This window comes from Podarcis filfolensis (genome assembly GCF_964270895.1).
Source record: "Podarcis filfolensis genome assembly, chromosome: 10".
In the NCBI taxonomy this organism is placed as follows: Eukaryota; Metazoa; Chordata; class Lepidosauria; order Squamata; family Lacertidae; genus Podarcis; species Podarcis filfolensis.
Window position 1 is genome coordinate 27,319,760 of NC_139612.1, and position 20,008 is coordinate 27,339,767.

General features: G+C 45.4%; 1 protein-coding gene across 3 annotated transcripts in view; it reads left to right on the top strand.

Annotated features, from left to right (window-relative positions):
• Window positions 1–3,601: 3,601 nt before the first annotated feature.
• ANO6 (anoctamin 6) overlaps window positions 3,602–20,008 on the top strand; it is a 76,443-nt gene continuing 60,036 nt past the window's right edge. For 2 of the 3 annotated variants that reach the window (XR_014539269.1, XR_014539270.1), the window contains exon 1: window positions 3,602–3,853. Coding sequence is in view for 1 of the 3 variants with exons in the window: in XM_083574450.1 (XP_083430576.1) it covers window positions 3,730–3,853 (124 nt within the window). In the remaining 2 variants the exon portion in view is untranslated. The remainder of the gene's footprint in view (window positions 3,854–20,008) is intronic. The other variant, XM_083574450.1, reaches the window with a different exon arrangement.

Consider the following 20,008-nt stretch of genomic DNA (forward strand, 5'->3'; position numbering starts at 1 on the left):
GGCATTTGTCCGCTTCTGTAGACAGTTTTTCCAGGTCATGTGGCCAGCATGACTAAACCACTTCTGGTGAAGCCAGAGCAGTGCATGGAAACGCCGTTTACCTTCCCGCCGGAGCGGTACCTATTTATCTACTTGCACTGCATGCTTTCAAACTGCTAGGTTGGCAGGAACTAGGACTGAACAATGGGGGCTCACCCCATCTCAGGGCCTCGAACCGCCGACCTTCCAATCGGCAAGTCCAAGCGGCACAGTGGTTTAAACCACAGCGCCACCCACGGCCCTCACCTTTACCTTTACCTTACCCATTTTCTAATGTTCCTTTCACATTGAGCAGTACGTGTTGTGTCGGGGGCCTGTGGGGTTTTGACTAGCATACCGGCACTTCAAGCTACATGAAGGTGCTTGTGAAGGAACACACACTTTGGCCCTCGGGATTCAGTTCTGCAGGGTGCTGCTTCCCAAGCACCTTTCCTTGCTAAGCAGCACCCCACAGGATTGAAACTCTGCTGGTGGTGATCATCTGCCCACATCACCTCCTCCTTATCCTGCCTGAATATATGTTTAATTAGTTAAAAAACAACCACCAACCCCTAAATAAACATTATTTCTGCCCCTAGTTTATTTCAGGGCCGGATCTGGGTTAGGTGCTCCCTGGGTTAGATGGGTGTGACTCTGCAAGGCCTATTATCTATAAAAATGATTGCATTTATTTAGAAGGTCAGTGTTTTAAGTGGATGTTGGGTGCTTGTTGGGTTTGAGGACATTGCTCCCGTGCAGTGTCAGAAAAGGTTCTTAGTTGGCTGCACAGGGCCGGCTCTGCTGCTAGGCACGGTGAGACAGCTGCTTCAGGCTGAAGATGCTGGGAGGCAGGCAGAGGCAGGAAGGTGGTAGAGGGCAGAGCTGTGTGTGCCTTGCAACCCCTTGCTAACTTTAGGTGCAGTAAGGTTGCTGTCCTTCCACCAGTGCTGAACTAAGATTCAGCTGCCAGTTTAGTCTGTTTCTGTTGATGGGCTTGCAGGGTGTGGTCTTGTCCTTCACCTCAGGCAACAAAATACGTTGGGTTGGCCCTATGGCTGTGTTAGCATACAACTGGAAGTATAGGATGTACACACACACACACACACACACACACACACACACACACCATGATGAAAGCATGAATCCTGCAATGCACCTTTACAGTACACGTTGGTTCAGCATTCTCCCTATATGATCAGCAGCAAATTTTATCGTCAGTTGTTATTACCAGTTCAGTTCAGTAGAGGGCAAAAGAGACTGTCGTCATTTCATACTGGAACTTGCACAGAGGCATGAAAATTAACAAGTCCTTGGAGGGTTATACACAACTGGAAACAATGCTAAATTGGGTTATGGCTGCTTCGCACCGTTTTTCTATACACAGTCATTTTAATTTCCTCTAATACGTCGCTGCAGTGCCAATGAAAATACTGGGAATCAGTTTCTGACACTGGGAAATGTGGCCCAGTCACAGGAATGTTTTTTTTTTTTTTTTTATCAGTCTCTTGGAAATCATGCTTTATCCACTGGAAAACGATTAACAAAAATGCTCTTTTGATTTTCCATGAACTCAGCAGAATTCACAATCAGTCCTTATGTCCCTTTGTTGCTTAATTTTTGCTATCTTGACTTGCTGAAGTCGCCATTCCCCGGGGTTCAGCTGTTCTGCTCTAGAGACTCTCTAGAATCTAATGTTACATTTTCAGGGTGGAGACTGGACACATTTTGCCTCCAGCAATGTCTACCCCCTGCCAAAGCAGCCACCATGTAACACACAGCATGGTATTCATATGCTTATTAGATACATAGTTTTTATACCCTCCAGGACAGATTGCGATATCAAATATGTAATAGAAATAAGACACCCACACAGAGGAACAGTAAAAGCAACCTAACACCCAAAGCTTCAAAAATCAGCAGCGGTAAAGAATCAGCACCAACCGCTCCAGAGTCAGCATCAACTTCTGTGTACATACCATACATTTTAAAACATTGCAGGGGGTTGGACTAGATGACCCTTGGGAACTGTAGTTTGTGGAGGGTGCTGGGAACTGCAGCTTTGTTAGGTGCAAACCTCAGCTACTAGGATTCTTGGGAAAATAATAACGTGCATTAAAGGCATGTGTGCAGCTATCATGTGCCTGTTTTTTGTAGACAACTCTGTGCACTTCTAGTTTCCCCCTCGCAAAGAATTTCTTCAGAAATGGCTCTTCTTTAGAAGGCAGCTGGTTGGGAGCAAAGCAGAAAAGCGCGTTTTGTGTAACAGTAGGGCGGAAGTTCAAATAGTGATCCTGAGATATACTTATATTTTGGGGGCTGCCTTTTCCTGCATTGTAGTGAGTTGGACGAGTATCCAGGGGTTTCCCGACCTTGGGTCTCCAGCTGCTGTTGGACTACAACTCCCACCATCCCTAGCTAGCGGGGACCATTGTCAGGGTGATGGGAATTGTAGTCCCCAAAAAACAGCTGGTGACCCAAGCTTGGGAAACCCTGACTCTGATCCTCAGGGTCCCTTCCAAGCCGACAGTTCTGCGAAAGGTCCTGTTGGACTATAAAGAATATAGAGAATTTGATGGATTATGGAAGATTCTAAGGGATCTAAGGGACGCGGGTGGCGGTGTGGGTAAAACCTCAGCGCCTAGGACTTGCCGATCGCATGGTCAGCGGTTCGAATCCCCGCGGCGGGGTGAGCTCCCATCGTTCGGTCCCAGCTCCTGCCCACCTAGCAGTTCGAAAGCACCCTTAAGTGCAAGTAGATAAATAGGTACCGCTTTATAGTGGGAAGGTAAATGGCGTTTCCGTGTGCTGCTCTGGTGCCGGTTTGTCACGCTGGCCACGTGACCCGGAAGTGTCTCCGGACAGCGCTGGCCCCCGGCCTCTAGAGTGAGATGAGCGCACAACCCTAGAGTCGGACATGACTGGCCCGTACGGGCAGGGGTACCTTTAACTTTACCTTTAAGGGATCTAAAGGGATGGAAGTGAAGAACAGAGGTATAGGAGAATTAAATAACAAAAGAAGTGTGGTTTAGGCGGTGGAAGTCTTTTAAGATATTTTAATTAAGATTTGTATTTTACAATGTGTGCAAGTGTAATTTTGGAATTACTGTTTATGGAAAACAGCGTTTTCTTTCTTTTCCTTTCCTTTCCTTTTTTTCTTTTTTCGTTTCTTCTTACTCTCTATCTTCTTTCACAGTTTATGTGTGGCAAATATGTAAACAATTGTGTTTTTGCAGATATGTCTGGAAATTTGATTGTATTATTCAATAAAGTTATATTTTAATTTTTTTTTTTTTTTTAAAAAAGGTCCTATTGGGAAGAGAGCGAGAGCCACCCCTTTGGAGCGGGCTGCTGGCTGCTGCTTCGGGCTCGACCAGCCCCCTGGCTTAGGTAACTTGAGGGGAACCACGCGCCCCTGAAGGAAAAAGAGGGACGTGGGGGGAAGCCCCGTCACCCCAGCCCCGTCTCTATGGCAACGGGAGGAAACTCCCCTCTCGCTTTCTCGCCTCTTTCTCTCAGTCCGGGCGGGCTGCCAAGAGGGCGGCGCCTTCAGCCCAGCCCGCTGCTCTGGCTCAGGCCGCCCCGCCTTTCTCCTTTCCCCGCGGCGCTCAGAGAGGGGAAGGCGGGCTCTCTGGTCGCGGGAGCCCCGGGGCTGCTTTCCCTCTGTCAGCCTCCTCCTGGAGATTATTCCATATTATCTGCAGGAAAGGAGGAATGCTGCAGCAGCAGCAGCAACGGACTTCTGGGGAGATGAATGCGGAGAAGGAGGGTGTGTTGCTGGAGCTGGAGGAAGATGACGAGGAAGAAGAGGGGGAGGAAGAAGAAGATGGGGAGATGGGTGAGTAAGGAGGATTTTGTGTGTGTGTCTACACGTGTACATTCCGTGCATTTAAAGCGCCCCCCTCGGGGAAAAAGAATGTTGGGAACTGTAGTTCCCCCCCCACGCCCAGCTACAATTCCCAGCAAGCTACAGATCCCAGGGGAGAGGCGTGCTTGAAATAGGCTTGAAATGAGACGGTGGAGGAAGCGCGTCTCAACTACAGCACTTTCGAGCTAAGGCGACAGAGCTTGCTTTGCAACAGGGAGAGTTGAATCACGTCTTAAAAGTCTCTCCCCAGAGAGAGAGGAAAGGGTGGGTTCCCGTTTCATTGGCTGCCCTTTGATTCACCCTTTTTTTGTTGTTTTTAAAGCGGCGTGTCAACAGCTTGGACAGTGGCGCAGGCAGCACAAAGTTAACTCGGAAAGTTTGGCTCCGCTATTCTTTCCAGCTCCTTTGCAGGCCGTTCCGCGGAGTTCTTTGGCTTGCACCATTCAGCTGGGTCTGATCGGGTCCTGTGCCTGGAGGAAAAAGTCTTCTGTCTAATCCTGAGTTGAAAGACCTCGCCGTTATTCTTTCCCCAGTGCTCGCCTCGCTCCCCTCCCTGCTTCCAAAATGCTGATCTGAGATTTGAACGGAACATCCGCAAAGAAAACTGACGGCCATGGGCGTTTTGTTTTTTTTTTTTTAAATAATATTTATTGAAGTTTCCAAAATACAGAAAGAGAAGAAAAGAAATTATGAAGATACATTCAGAACCTTATTTTCAAACATCCACTTTCTGGGACTCCCCCCTTCCCCCACCCCTACCGTATTCCCCTTTCATATTGTTGTTTCCACAAGTTCTGTTTCTGATTTAAAGCACAATTTATATACCCCATTGTTCAAATTTAAATTTATACAAACCTTATGCAACACCCTTGATAAAAAAAAGCAAAAGATCTCTCCCCATAGCCCGCCCCCTTTTCTTTCCACAATGTCCCCCTTTTTTCCCATTAAAGTAAAAGCACACAGAATAAAAGTATAAAAAAAATAAGAAATATATTAGAAAAAAGAAAACCAATTCAGAAAATAGTTGCAAGCCTTTGGATTCTAATTCTCCCTCCCCTTCCCCGGTTTAATTTCCCTTATCCTCCAATCTATGTTTCCAGCCTGGAAGTCTTAAGTCCATCAATCCCATTTTTCCCCCAACTCCTTGCAGAATTATTTCCCATTTTTAGGATTACTTTTTAAAAATTAATTCCTAAATCTTTAAAAATGTCAAATTATAAAATTCCCCCCATTATTCTTTCAAGGTTATAGTCCAGCTTCCTCTTGTTCCGCTGCTAAAACTTTCTTATTCAGAAGTTTAGTAACTCTACATGGGTTGTTGTTATTCAGGAACAAAAACTTGCGTTCAGTCCCTTCCTTCTTCAGTAAAGTATTCTGTTGTCTCCTTTTAGTCTAAACACCCTGTAGACGAGATTCAGTTTCAGTTTTGCAGCTTTCCCAGGAGATAACCAGTTCTGTGAAATTCCGAAGTGTTGTATTTTTCCCGGCTTACGCCCATCTTTGTAATGTCCCGAAGCTCCTCTAGGGGGGTTGTTGTAACTTTGTTTCCAAAAATCCGATTGTTCTCCGTATTTTCGCCATTTTGTATTCAAGTCTTAACAAATTATATCAAGTTGTAACAAATTTGACCAGCAAGGTCCTTGTAATAAAATCCTCTTTAAAATTCCGACTTTGACAGCTACTTTGACAGCTGTCAAAATCACCGGCTCTTTTCACCAGGCTCACTCCTCAATCGCCCCGGTTCCCAGGGAGGGGGGTGCATTTTCCTTCTCCTTCAATTCTTCCTCCAGCACAATTCTTGTACTTTCCCATCATGGAATTCTTGATTTTAGCAAAGATACCGTTCTTTTTGGGCCTTGGCTTCCCAATCCTTGTTTTAAAATGTCTACAATAGGGAGGGGGACTGACTTCCTTTTTAGATCCCCCCCCGCTCGTCTCAAATCCAAAAAATTTTTCTTCTTTTAAACCCGATTTCCAATTTACTCACGGGTTGTTGTTAAAAGTCCAAATTCTCAATGGAAGAAGTCAGCGCTCTCCGCCGGATGGCATGCGGCTTCGCTCGGCAGGGGTGGCAGAGGACTCAAAGCACCACGCTTCTCCCCGGCACCCGATCCGTAGCCTTTAAAAAGGCTCCTTCACGAGTCGGGAGGGCGCTAGCGGTGCTAGCCGAGTCTCCAAGTCCACGGCCCCCGTGGCCGTGGTTTCTAAGGGTCCCCGCATCGCCGGTGCGGTAAAACCCAGCCCCTGCCGAGCCGGCTCCCTCCGGAGCTCGGAGGGAGTCCGCCATTCGGCGATGGCGCCAACCCGGAAGTCCCGGCCATGGGCGTTTTGATGGGCTTGGGAAAGAATGCAGTGTTGTTCCGGAATCTTTGGTTGTTGCTTTTATTATTTTTGTCTGGGAGTTGAAAGTTCAGTGATCATTTGTCACTTTTCCAGATAAATGTGAGTCAGAAAAGACGGAAGAATAAGCTGGGAGGATAAATGAGACCTAAAGGCATGGTTGTGGTTGTTTGTTTTTTGCAACAGATGATCTGGAAATACTCAATAGCGCCACCTTTCTCCCCGTGCGAAAGGCAATTCTTTAAAATACTGCTAGGATATATAAGTTGAGGGTAAAATTCCAGCAAAAGTCTCGACCAAGGCTGTAGTCCTCCTAACCCCACATACCTGGGAGTAAGCTCCACTGAATCCAACGGGACTTACTTCTGAGTAGATGGGCTGCAGACCTGACTATGACTCCATTTAAAGCACACCTCCCACCCCCTAGAATCGAGGAAACTGTAGTTTACCCCTCACAGAGCTATAATTCCCAGCACCCTTAGCTACAATTTCCAGGATTTTTGGAGGAAAATGTGCTCTAAATGTATGGTGTATACACAGGCTGCAAGTCCCACTGAAATAAAGAAGAGTTAGGTTAGTCACAAACCCTCTTCTGCTCTTTTAAATAACTATATCAGTAAATAAAGCAATAAAATGTGTTCTTTATTAAATCTAAGCTGTCCTGTTCTGGAAAAGGACATGGAAGTAAGTTTAACGAAGAAGTAACATACAGGAACTGACAGTAGGAGAAAGATGCAGTTTGCTGTAGTGATGGAGCCAGCATTCCACTGTAGGTCCAGTGGGGAACACAATCTCTTGGGTTGCTGCGTTAAAAGCCACCCCCTGTGTCTCACTTGGACCTCACTGCTGGCATCAGCATCAAGAAGAAGCAGTTCTGCTTTCCCAGTTTTGCCATGCCTTAATTTGACTGCCAAAGCATGAGAGAAAAGGCATGATGAATAAGAAAAAAATGTATTCTCTGTCTGTAAGGGGGAAAGTAGTTAACTGTCTCTCACAGATAAAACATAAGAGAGCTGTTTGCTTATTTATTAAGTTACGGTACATTTTTTTAATCAACTGTCTTTTCAAACAACCTGGGAGTTGGATTGCAGCCTAAGTCATGCTTAAGAGTGAACCCATTGAAACCAAAGTGACTAACTTAGGCTCCACTGATTTCAAAGGGACTGGTTTAAGGATTACCAAGTGTGAAGTCCATTTCAATGGGCTTGTTCTAAGCATGACTTAGGCTGCAGTCCAAACCCTTATATGCCAAGCTAATGCCATTTGGCATTGGGTCTGATCTGGGCCCGGTCACTGTGCCAGCCTGGCACTGCCTACCCTCCCCACATTCCCTGCATTCCCTTCCCACTTTCCTTTGCTGTCAACCATGAGCGACAAGACTGCTGGAGCTAGGATTGCTCTGCCTGTGTGGATTCAACCCTTGCTGCTGCAGGTGACATATGATTAATGAAGAGCAAATGAACAGAACAATGAAAAAACAGTCTATTAAAGCTGTTTAAAAACTATGACTCACCAAAGAGACAAAACAGTACCAACTGAAGGTCACATCGATCAACCATAACCAATTATACTCCATGTTAAAGTGCCATTTGCTGCCATCAAAAGTGATACAAAGAGGGACTCATCCAGCTGCCGCAAAAGAGAAACTAGCAGAGTACCACTCCAAAACAACCTCTGAGGCACATTCACCATACCCTCATAAATAGGCAGAGGCCGCATTCAGATGTACGGCTAAATCCTTGTTTAACATTACATAAATGAGCCTAGCCTCTTCCTGCGCTTCTAAGCTGTTCCTTCTCCTCTTTGGCTTCCCACACGCCTAAGAAAAGGAATTTGGAAGCTTTTGCTTTCCCTTAACTGTGGTTTATAACTTTCCAGCCTTAGTTACAAATGTTTCTTTCCCCATAAAATTGTCACAAAAATTGCTTTTTGTAATTTAGTACACACAAAAAATGTTACTCCAATCTTCTCCTTCTACTTTGTAAAACGAACCTGGCATTTAACTCTTCTAAATTATAGTGCAGGTCTGTCTACGTAATTGACACGAGTCTTCCTTGCAATCATGAAACCGTTTACTTCTGCCTAAGTTGTCAACGGAAATAAAACGAAGCAAAGACAACAAACAACTGATGTGTGTGATATTTGCTAGTGATGCATGGAATCAGAAGAGACTGGGTATTAGGAGTTGTTCAGATTTATCAAAGGGATAGTGTGTGAATTATTTATCATCTTTGTTTCAAATTCTAACAAGGCAAAAGTCAATAGACATGTGATTGTATCTATTGCCATTTGTATTATGCTTAGGTCAAGTACCGTTATTTGTTGAAATGTAGCAAAATTATATAGGCAACTATCATTGTTGTTCAGGAAGTCTTGTAGTTTATCTGTGTCAATCCTAAGTCTTGGTAAATGTCAACACAATTTTTTAAAGTGAGGTTGAATGTGCAAGCAATCAACCTGGTTTTAAAAAGACTTCAGGTACTTGGAAGTTCACATGAGCAAGTTCATTTTCCATAGCCTCTGAAATAAATTTATTGCCTTTGTATGTTCATTACATTTCTGCTCATTCTGATCATTGACCCTAATCAAACTGAAGTTGATTAATAGGGTGGGAGTTAGGTTTTAGTGTGTGTTCAGTTCAGGCTCTATAGAGCATGGGTAGGCAAACTAAGGCCCGGGGGCCGAATCTGGCCCAATCGCTTTCTAAATCCGGCCCGCGGACGGTTCAGGAATCAGTGTGTTTTTACATGAGTAGAATGTGTCCTTTTATTTAAAATGCACCTCTGGGTTATTTGTGGGACCTGCCTGGTGTTTTTACATGAGTAGAATGTGTGCTTTTATTTAAAATGCATCTCTGGGTTATTTGTGGGGCATAGGAATTCGTTCACAATTTTATAAAAAAATATAGTCCAGCCCCCCACAAGGTCTGAGGCCCCCTGCTGAAAAAGTTTGCTGACCCCTGCTATAGAGAGAAATGTAAAAATGAAACAGAGCTACAGTATGTTTCAGGAACTAAGTTGGCATGGCATCACTTCCTTCTTTGTGGGTTGAGTCAGTCTTCTGGTTTTATAATCGAATCAAGCTGTCTTCTTAAAAACTGTCCATAGAGAGAAAGTGAACTCATGGACATTTTGTTACTTGTTTATTTCTAAAATGTCTATGCTACCCTTCTGCATTGCTGCATTGCTTTCCCAATTGCTGTTGTTGTTGAATCTATAACATCAACCTGCGCTGGAGGTTGTACTCCAGGATGTAATCCAGAAAGAAAGTGTCCCATTAAAATCAGTGTCTTTGAATGCATGGTTTGCAACCAGGCAAACTGATACTTTCTTTCCCTCAAATTGTCATAGGCTGGTTGGACACAAAGGAATGGTGAGAGGAACCAGCTGTGGAACCACCAAGGCAAGAAAGCTCAGAGCCCAGGGAGTGATGGTGGGAAAGTGATGAGAGGTCAGAGGGAGAAGACTGGAAAGAGGAGATGTCAGAAGCAGAAGCAGAAGCAGGGCTTAGTGAGCAGGGAGAGTCTGTGGCAGAGAGGTCAAGAATTGGAAGCTGAAGTTAGTGAGGTCAAATTGAAATTAGAGGCAGAGATAAGTCAGGCTGGTGAAAAGTCATGGTTGTTTCCTCCTGCTGCTGTGACAAGCTCCCTCCCAGAACCAGGAGAGGCATGAAAAGGTCAAGGAGAGTTTGGCTGTACACAGACATACAGTCTCCAATTGCTTGGGGAAAGCCCTGAGAGGAGGAGACATAGACAGCTGTGGGAAGGTGGGGACCTTTAGTCTTGGCAACTGATTTCCTGGAAGAAGACCCACTGGGAATATTAGGCCTGACACTCAGAAAAGTATGTGGAGATTGTGTTTTTGCTCATCAAGTGTTAACTCCAACTTTGGACCGTGTGATTACTGACCACCACACCCTGTGTTATAACTGTAGCTGTTGTTGCTCAAGAAAAGTTTTGTGCCTTGTCATGGAAGGTTAATGCACATACCAGAAAGAAGAAAAACTAGGCAAGTTTTGTCTCCCTCCAAAAAGAACGGCAACAGAAAACTTCTGGCTGGCTGGCTGGCTGTGTGTGTGTGTGTGTGTGTGTGTGTGTGTGTGTGTGTACAGTTGCCACCTGGTGGCTAAATCATATAATGACACTATCCACCTGTACTGCAGTAACAATGGAATACCATGCAAAGCGAGTAGGGCCTAGATTAAGCTAGATCTCTAGCTTTCATCTCCTGCCAACCTAGCAGTTTGAAAGCATGTCAAAGTGCAAGTAGATAAATAGGTACCTCTCTGGCAGGAAGGTAAACAGTGTTTCCGTGCGCTGCTCTGGTTCGCCAGAAGCGGCTTAGTCATGCTGGCCACATGACCCGGAAGTTGTACGCCGGCTCCCTTGGCCAATAAAGCGAGATGAGCACCGCAACCCCAGAGTCATCTGCGCCTGAACCTAATGGTCAGGGGTTCCTTGACCTTTTACTAGCTTTCATGTGGTTTACTGTAAGGGGAACCCCCTCACTACTGTTCTTGGCACAAGGCTGCCTGGCATTAAAAACTCAGAGCCACAAAACTACATGACAGGTACTTCATTAGATGGAACCTTGCCCCATTCTCCACGCCTCCTATTCCCTAATATAGCCATTGAGCCGTGTCTCTATGATGCTATTGTGCAATGCTGATCGGTATTCCTGCTTGCCAAAGGCACAGGGACTGCTGAAATGAGTGGAATGGTAGAATTATTCCTTTATTCCCAAGGAAGAATGTCAAATAATTGTGGCTCATGTGGAAAGGAAAATGGAAAAGTTATGGAACAACAGCAAAAAAAATCAATAATGAATTCTGTTGTGATCTCTATCGTTCTGAAATTTGTGTAAAAATGTATATAAGACTTACCCCTTACCATCTTAGGGCCCAACCAGATGAGATGATGGAGATCAGTGGTACTGATGCTTTCTTCAAAGCTTCAAAGCAGCCATTGGTTGGGGAAGCGATTGAATCAGGCCTGTGGTGCTAGTTAATTGAAGTTGCTGTTAGTTCTGCAGGGCAGGAGTAGGAGATAGAGATACCTCTAATAGGGGATGTTATGAGCATTTGAGCAGGACTAAAGTGAGTACAAGTGACTTTCTCTCTCCCTGCCCCAAGGCTCAAAATTTATCTTGCTGATCATATTTTTAAAATTCTTACTATAGTTTAACAAGTACCTGGTTGTACAGTATTTTTTTCCTAGACAAGTTCCAGTGAAATAGATAGTTCCTAGATAGTTCTAGTGAAATAAAAATCTTCACTTGCTGACCTGAGTTGAGGTTCTGGTTGAATGAGGAATGCCACATTTTTAACAAGTAGGAAAAGATTTATGTCTGAACACTTATTTTAATTTCCCAAGCTTCTAGGCCCCAGAATTCTGGGTTACTTGGCAAAATACATTCTAGCTTCTCTGGGATAGAAATCTAATAATTTGCCACCCTCCTAAATTATTTATTCAGCAACTGTACAGGTGCAATAAAAAAATGATCCATTATCCGTAACATAAATTTATTTTACAAGCAATTGCTAACTTCTTTAGTATACTCCTAGGAGTTTTTGTGTGTGAAATATGACACCCATAACATCAGGATGCAGCAGAGCATCATCTTCAGTTACCTAGGCTAGTTTAAGTCATGTTGTTTTCCTGGTTTTGTTTTATCTCTTGGATATTTTTATGTATGTGGCTGTGATGGGATGGTGAGCTGCTTGTGCGTAAAATCCTGATCCCTCAGAGTTTGGCTAAGTTCCCAAACCTCTGTCTGTGATGGAGCTCCTTAAGCATGGCTCCATCAATCGCTCGTAGAATCGGACAGTGGGCGTTTACGGAACTTCTTCCAGCATAAAAGCTCCTTAACGGAAACGCGTCTTCTGGACTCTCGGCGTGACAGTTTCCGCCGAGGAGTGGGTGTCCCTACGGGAGGTCCTGAAACCTCCCCACTGTTCTCGCTTGAAGTGTCTCTGAGCCCTCCCTCCGACTCACTTTCCCTTGGAACTCCACTTCTCCCCCTGCTGGTCCCCTCCTCCGCTGAGTGGTCTCTCTCACCCTCCATGAGCCCTTTCACCTCCTTCGTCTCAGATGACAGTTCCCTGACATCCACCTCCCCTCCAGGGCCCCCTTCACCCCCTTCCCTCCCCTCCTCTGCGGGAGGCGAGGGAGCAAAACCCCTGAAGGAACCTCCCTCATCTTCCGAAGTTTCGAACACTTCCCTCCACCTTTTGCTGTTTCCGGTTTCCAAGTACTCCTCCTCCTCGATTCCCCTTCGGGTATATATAGCGCCCCTTTGTAATACAATGCCCCGTTTCTTTCTTCAAAACCTCCGGGGTCTTCTCCCTCTCTCCTTAAACCTCTGAGCTTATCCTGGGCGTACTCATCATTTACCGTTCCCTCTACCAGTTCTCTTTGCCCCACCCAGGCCGCACCACACACCCAGTGATCCTCTGGGATAATATGTCTCTCTTCTGGCGCTCCCTCCCCCTCCAAATATTCAGGTTTGCGAGAGAGAGCGTCCGCTCTGATGTTTTCTGGACCTGGCACATAGCAGATTCCAAAATGGAATTTGGAGAACTCCTGGGCCCATCTCACTTGTCGTTGGTTGAGCACTCGTGCCGTTCTCCAATACTCCAAATTCTTGTGGTCCATACACACTTGCACCTTATGCTGTGCGCCAATTAGTAAGTGTCTCCATCTCCGGAACGCTTCGTGAATGGCGAGTAGTTCTCGGTCATATACCGTGTAGTTCCTCTCGGATTTGTTCAGCTTACGCGAAAAGAAGGCACACGGTCTCCATTCCGACTTATTGTTCCCTGGCTGAAGCAGCACCGCCCCCACCGCCCGGTCTGAGGCATCAGTTTCCACTCTCATGGGTTTTTGTAAATCCACATGCAGGAGCTGTTCTTCCGAAGCGAATGCCTTTTTCAATTCCTCAAAAGCGTGCTCCGCCTCCGCCGTCCAAACGAATTTCTTCTTGCTGCTTAGACAGTCCGTGATGGGAGCCGTTAAGTGGGCAAAGTTCTTGATGAATTTACGGTAAAAGTTCCCAAACCCTAAGAACCTTTGCACATCTTTTTTCGTTTTCGGTGTCTTCCATTCCAGCACCGCCTGGACCTTGCCTGGATCCATGGCTAATCCCTTGTCTGATAAGCGGTACCCCAGGAATTCCACCTCCTTGGTGTGGAACTGACACTTCTCCAATTTCACCCACAACTGGTTTGCTTGCAGCTGGCTCAGCACTTCCCTGACATCCTTTACATGCTGCTCCTCATTCTCTGAATATATCAGCACGTCATCGAGGAAGGCCACGCAATTCTTGTAGAGCAAAGGTCCCAGTACATGGTTCATGAGCGATTGAAAACAGGCGGAGCCTGCTTGTAATCCAAAGGGCATAACGAGATATTCGAAAGCCCCTAGGGGGGTGAACATCGTTGTCTTCCATTCATCCCCCTTCTTTATTCGTATCAGGTTGTAAGCTCCTCTCAGGTCCAGTTTCGTGAATATCTTTCCCTTCCTCACCCTGGTCAAAATGTCATCAATCCTGGGCATGGGGAAAGTCACTGGTTCTGACACGGCATTTAACCGCCGGTAGTCCACGACCAATCTCGGTTTATCCGTGTTTTTTTTGTCCACAAAAAACACTGGGCTGCCCCCCACCGCTCTGGACTCTCTGATGAAACCTCTCTTCAGGTTTTTGTCAATAAACTCCCTCAACTCCTGCATTTCCCTGTCTGACATGGCGTACAGCTTGCCCACGGGGAGCTGGGCCCCAGGGACCAGGTTAATTTGGCAGTCAAAGTCTCTATGCGGTGGTAGTTTATCTGCTTCCCTTTCGCTGAAGACCTTGCTCAGGTCAGTGTATTGTTTGGGCACCTTCCCTTTGTCCGCCACTTCCGTCCCTGCTAGGGAGGCTTTTGCCCCTTCTGGCACCTTCCCCTCTTTGCAGTGTTCCAGGCAATGTGCTGACCCAAAGGAGACCACTCTCTGATGCCAGCCCACCAGCGGGTCATGCAACGCTAGCCAGCTCATTCCCAAAATGACTGGCGCCCCTCCCAGGGTGGCTACATTGAACGCTATCCTTTCGGTGTGCCTTGCCACCCTCATAACCATTGGGACGGTCTGTAGGCTAACTTCTCCCCCCAACAGCTCCCTCCCATCGATCGTGGTGACCTGCAGGGGGTTGCTTAAAGGGAGTGTCTGTATCTGGTGTTCAGCTGCAAACTCCTTGCTCATAAAATTACAGGAGCTGCCTGAGTCCAACAGCGCCTTGGTCTTCAGTGGGTATCCGTTTGCCAGCTCTAGCCACACCTCTATTACTAGGGCTGGTCTTGGAGGTTCCGGAGTGGGCACTTTTACTGCTCCTTGGCCTGTCTGCAGTGCCCTGACAGTGGCAGACAGGCGTTGGCTTTTACTGGCTCCTGGACTTCCTCCTCCTTCCCCCCAACAGCTCCCGCCATCCCTTGCCATTCCTTTCTTTGCGGGCAGACTCTGGCAAAGTGACCTGGCTGCTGGCAGAGATAACATTTCTTGGCGCTCTTTCCCTCCTTCTTCCTCCCTTCACTGGGATTTGAAACTGCGCGCGCGCGCGCTGTTCCAACCTCCATCGGCTCTCCGGGCGGGAAACTTGGTTCTGGAATCTCTGGAATGCGGAAATCCCTCCAACGCTCTCCTTTCCCCTCCCGCTTCTCCAAGGCTCTTGCCTCCTGGTGCACTCCAATGGTCAGCGCTGATTTGGTCAGCTGGTCCATAGACTCCGCCCTGGGCGCCCGGGAAAGTTCGTCTTTCACCGCCGAAGAAAGCCCCTCTTCAAAGAGCATTTGAATGGGTTCCGCCGATAGGTCCCACCCCAATTTATGTATCAACATTGTAAACTCAGTCCAGTACTCACGAACCGATCGGCTCCCCTGTTTGCAAGCCATCAATTGTCTGCGCACCAGTCCCTGTTCAATCTCGCTGGAAAACATCAAATCCATGGCGCGAAAAAACTTCCTCGCGTCCTTCAGCATGTCACTATTCCCTGCCATCAGGGGCCTGACCCAGTCTCTCGCCCCTCCTTCGAGATGGCCAATCACAAACGCCACTCGCGATGCCTCATCGGGAAAGTCGTTAAACTGCAGTTCGAGAGCATACTGCATCTCTGTCCTAAAGGCTTGGTAGTTCCTGGGGTCCCCCCCAAACTTCTGCACCATTCCTGGCATCTTTCTTGCTAGTGTAGCGCCTTTTGCCTTTTCTGCATCCTGCGCCCTCCTTTCTTCTAGCCTCGCCGTTTGCATTGCTAGCTGGAGTTCCAACACTCTGTACCTTTCTTCCAGACTTGGACTTTCTCCAGCTCCTGCTGCTCCTCCGGCTCCGGCTGGGTTGCTCATGATGCCTCTCTGCACAAGCTGCTTTCAGGGACTGTCCGATTGCTGTGATGGGATGGTGAGCTGCTTGTGCGTAAAATCCTGATCCCTCAGAGTTTGGCTAAGTTCCCAAACCTCTGTCTGTGATGGAGCTCCTTAAGCATGGCTCCATCAATCGCTCGTAGAATCGGACAGTGGGCGTTTACGGAACTTCTTCCAGCATAAAAGCTCCTTAACGGAAACGCGTCTTCTGGACTCTCGGCGTGACAGTTTCCGCCGAGGAGTGGGTGTCCCTACGGGAGGTCCTGAAACCTCCCCACTGTTCTCGCTTGAAGTGTCTCTGAGCCCTCCCTCCGACTCACTTTCCCTTGGAACTCCACTTCTCCCCCTGCTGGTCCCCTCCTCCGCTGAGTGGTCTCTCTCACCCTCCATGAGCCCTTTCACCTCCTTCGTCTCAGATGACAGTTCCCTGACAGTGGCCTTCTTCAAGAAAACACCCATTTAGAATTCCTTTTCTGAAACTACTCAGTGTGTTGTTTTACATGCTAAAATTAAACCAGTCCAAGTTGTATTCCCTTCCAGTTATTTGTTTTCTTCATGTTCATACTAAAGAAAGTTATTTCTTCTACTATCTAACTATCAAGGAGGTGGATACGCAACTAGTCAGCTAGAGAGTAAAGATAAGATATTTCTAGAATTCTTGCCTTCCTTACAAGCAGAAAGTGGGACATCAAACTTTCCACACACAAAAAGGCAAAAAGTGCCACATTTTGAAGAACTGCACATGTTATCCTATAGGATTGCACTTCCTACCTTTCTTCCAAGGAGTTCAGGGTAACGTACATGGTTCTTACCCTTTCCAACCCTGTGAGGCAAGTTAGGACGAGACAGAAATAGCCAACATATGCCCTCCAGATATTGTCAGATTAAACTCCCATCAGCCCCAACCATTGGTTATCCTGGCTGGAGCTTGATAACATCTGGAGGAACAATACTGGCTACCTTTGGACTGAGACATAGTGACTGGCCCAAGTTCTCCCAGCAAGCAGCAGTCTCAGGACCAATTCATGTCTGGAACTGCTTTTCTACATAGTTTGGTCCATTCTAATACTTGAATCCAAGAAGTAGTGCTGTGCCAAAACCTATGCCATCCCCAGCATGCTTTAGAACTGCTTTAGTATATAGGTGAGTGCAAAATCGAGCTTACTATATCATTGCAAGGTGGCCAAGGGTGTTGCGTGTGTCTCCCACCATCCCATTAAATATTTCTCCAGCACTCCGCAACTTCCCTGCCTCTCCAAACTCCCTGGTATTAAAAAAAGCCTCGTGGTAGTCTTTATCTAGTGATGGGCTTTAACTAAAGTGCAGGAAACTTAGCAGGCTGTCAGGGTATATTCCAGACAGGAAGCCAAGGATTTGGGAAGGCTGCAGATTGAAGACCATCAAAGAGATGATTTATAGAATGAGAGAGAGGATACTCACAACCTCGAAATCTGTGTCGAAAGTAAAGTAAATGTGGATGACAAATCCACCAAGTTTTCCCTCCCCTTTGATAATTTTCAAATGTAATTTCTTTTCTCAGTAATTGATGGAGAATAGTCACAAAAAATATTGGAAGAAATATTTGGCACACTACTATTGGGCTGTACCCCAACAACACCTGGAAGGCCACAGGTTAGCCTTTTCTGGTCTACACCTAAACTTCCTATTCTTACTAGTGTTCAGATAATTGAGGTCCAGGCTATATTTGAGTTGATGTAATCTACATCAAGAGAGAAGTTATCTAGGGCTAGTCAGCTTCTGTGGCCAATTCTCCATTCTTCATCTGCATTTGCTCTCTGCCTTAATTCTTTTGTTTAATCAAATTCAACATTTCTCCAGAAGCAGCACAGGGATATTTCGAAGATAAATACGTTAAAGGCTCTGGTTACTATAGCAATTGTGGGGGGGCAAGAAGAAACAAATTGTACTAATGATCCAAATTGTCTTTATTACCCATCTCCCTCCATAAGACCAGACCTTCCTTATATGCCCCACTGGCAAAATCTAATATGTATTTTGGCAAGCAGCCTTGTCTGCTTTAGTTCTCCAGCAACTTATCTCATACTAATTAAGATTCTGAATAGAAGATTCATCTTTTTCATCTAGCCTATAGTTTTATGATAATATATTTATATCCTGCACATAGGCCTGCATGATAGCTTACAGTAATGCTAAATACTAATAAAATAATTAATAATACAATAAAATAAAATATTAGTGTCACAATAAAACAGGGAAGCAGTATAGAGAAAGCAAAATGGGAAAGAAAAACAGAACCATAACTAATATTAAACTTCCTGTTCTCACCCAAGGCATAGTGGAACAGGAAAGTTTTAATTTGTTTTCCAAAGACAGGTAAAGAGTCCTGCGGCCTTTCTGATAAAAGAAACTCTGAAGTGAAAGTGCCACTAGAAAGAATATTTCACACCTAATTGCTGACAAACTAATTTCTGATAAAGATGGCATTGGGAGTAGGCTCTAACCAAATAACGTTCAGAAAAAAATCATGGGGAAAGCAGCCTCTGGTATATCCTAGCCAGGCTGGATGGGAAGGTCTATGGCAGCAGTTTGAAGATTGTATCTAAACTCACCGTTAATCAGTGGAACTCCTTCAGCACTGGTGTAATGTGTTCTAAGGGGCCAACACTCGTTAACAGCAGTCCTGCTACATTATGCACTAGTTTCCAAAAGGTGTTTGGAGAAGTCATTTTGTAAAAAAATGTACTTACCCAAGCAGGATTTGATTTAGTTAAAATGTATGTGTATGTAGGGTCATTTAATGTAGTGTCATCTGATGCCCTGTTAAAAGTGTTGTGGGAGGCGGGAATTATTGGCTTGTTGTTTGTTTTTAATATGTATTTTGTGGTTTTATATTATGGTTTTATTTTGTGAACCATCCTAAGATCTGTGGATGAAGGGTGTTATACAAATTCAATAAATAATACTAAAAATAATAATAATGCAATGGTTGATTTTGAAAATACTAAGTACGTGTTAATGGCTGGTCATTGGCTGTTATGTCAGTACCTGAGACTGGTCTGAAAGCAAAGAGTAAAGTTACCTTAACTTCCATCACAGAGCTTCGGTATGCTGATGATAATGTAGTGTGTGCACACTCAGAGGATGACTTCCAAGTCATCCTAAATATCTTTGCAGAAGCTTATGAAAAGATTGGCCTATTGCTCAACATCCAAAAAACCAAAGGGCTGCACCAACAAGGATAAAACAACCCCTCTGCAGTGCCATAAATCCAATTCAATGGTGTAATGTTGGAAAGTGTCGCTCACTTCTACCTGGGCTGTTATCTTTCCACAAGAGCTGACATTGATGCCGAAATCAAGCATCGCCTGAGCTTTGCGAGTGCAGCTTTCTCCTGATTGAAGTGCAGCGTGTTTGAGGACTGAGACATTTGCAGGGAAACCAAAATGCTTGTTTACAAAGATATTGTACTACCAAACTTATTGTATGTTTGTGTAACATGAACCACTTATAAACGCCATCTCCAAGTCCTTGAAAGATTCCATCAATGGTGTCTCCAAAATTTTTTACACATCACTTGGGAAGAAAGGCGAACTAATGTAAAAGCAACGATTCTTCAACATCAGCTTTGTTGGACTGGTTATGTTGTGCAGATGCCTGATGATCGTCTTCCAAAGCAACTACTCTATTCCGAACTTAAAAATGGAAAGCGTAATGCCGGTGGTCAACGAAAGAGGTTCAAAGACTCTCTCAAGGCAAATCTTTAAAAATGTAGTGTAAACACCAACAATTGGGAAACACTTGCCTACAAGCGTTCCAATTGGAGAACAGCCTTTACCAAAGGTGTCATGGGCTTTGAAGATGCTCAAACTCAGGACAAAAAGGAGAAACGTGCTAAGAGGAAGGCACATTTGGCAAACCATCACCATGATTAACTCCCACTCAGAAACCTATGTCCCCACTATGGAAGGATGTGTGGATGCAGAATTCTTAAGACCATGTTCATGGAAGACTATCTTACTCGGCTACAAGTGATAGAAGAAGAAGAAGAAGAAGAAGAAGAAGAAGAAGAAGAAGAAGAAGGGCTACTGTGTAAGTACCTGAAACTCGTCTGTTGGAAAGTGGTTGGTTGGTTGGTTTTGCAATATTGAGAGTACAGTGGTACCTCTAGTTATGAACTTAATTCGTTAATTCTTAACGGAGGTCTATTCTTAACCTGAAACTGTTCTTAACTAGAGGCGTGCTTTCACTAATGGGGCCTCTTGCTGCCGCTGCACCACCGGCACACAATTTCTGTTCTCATCCTGGGGCAAAGTTCTCAACTCGAGGTAACTCTTCCAGGTTAGCAGAGTTTGTAACCTGAAGTGTTTGCAACCTGAGGCGTTTGTAACTCGATTTACCACTGTATTGTAAATTACA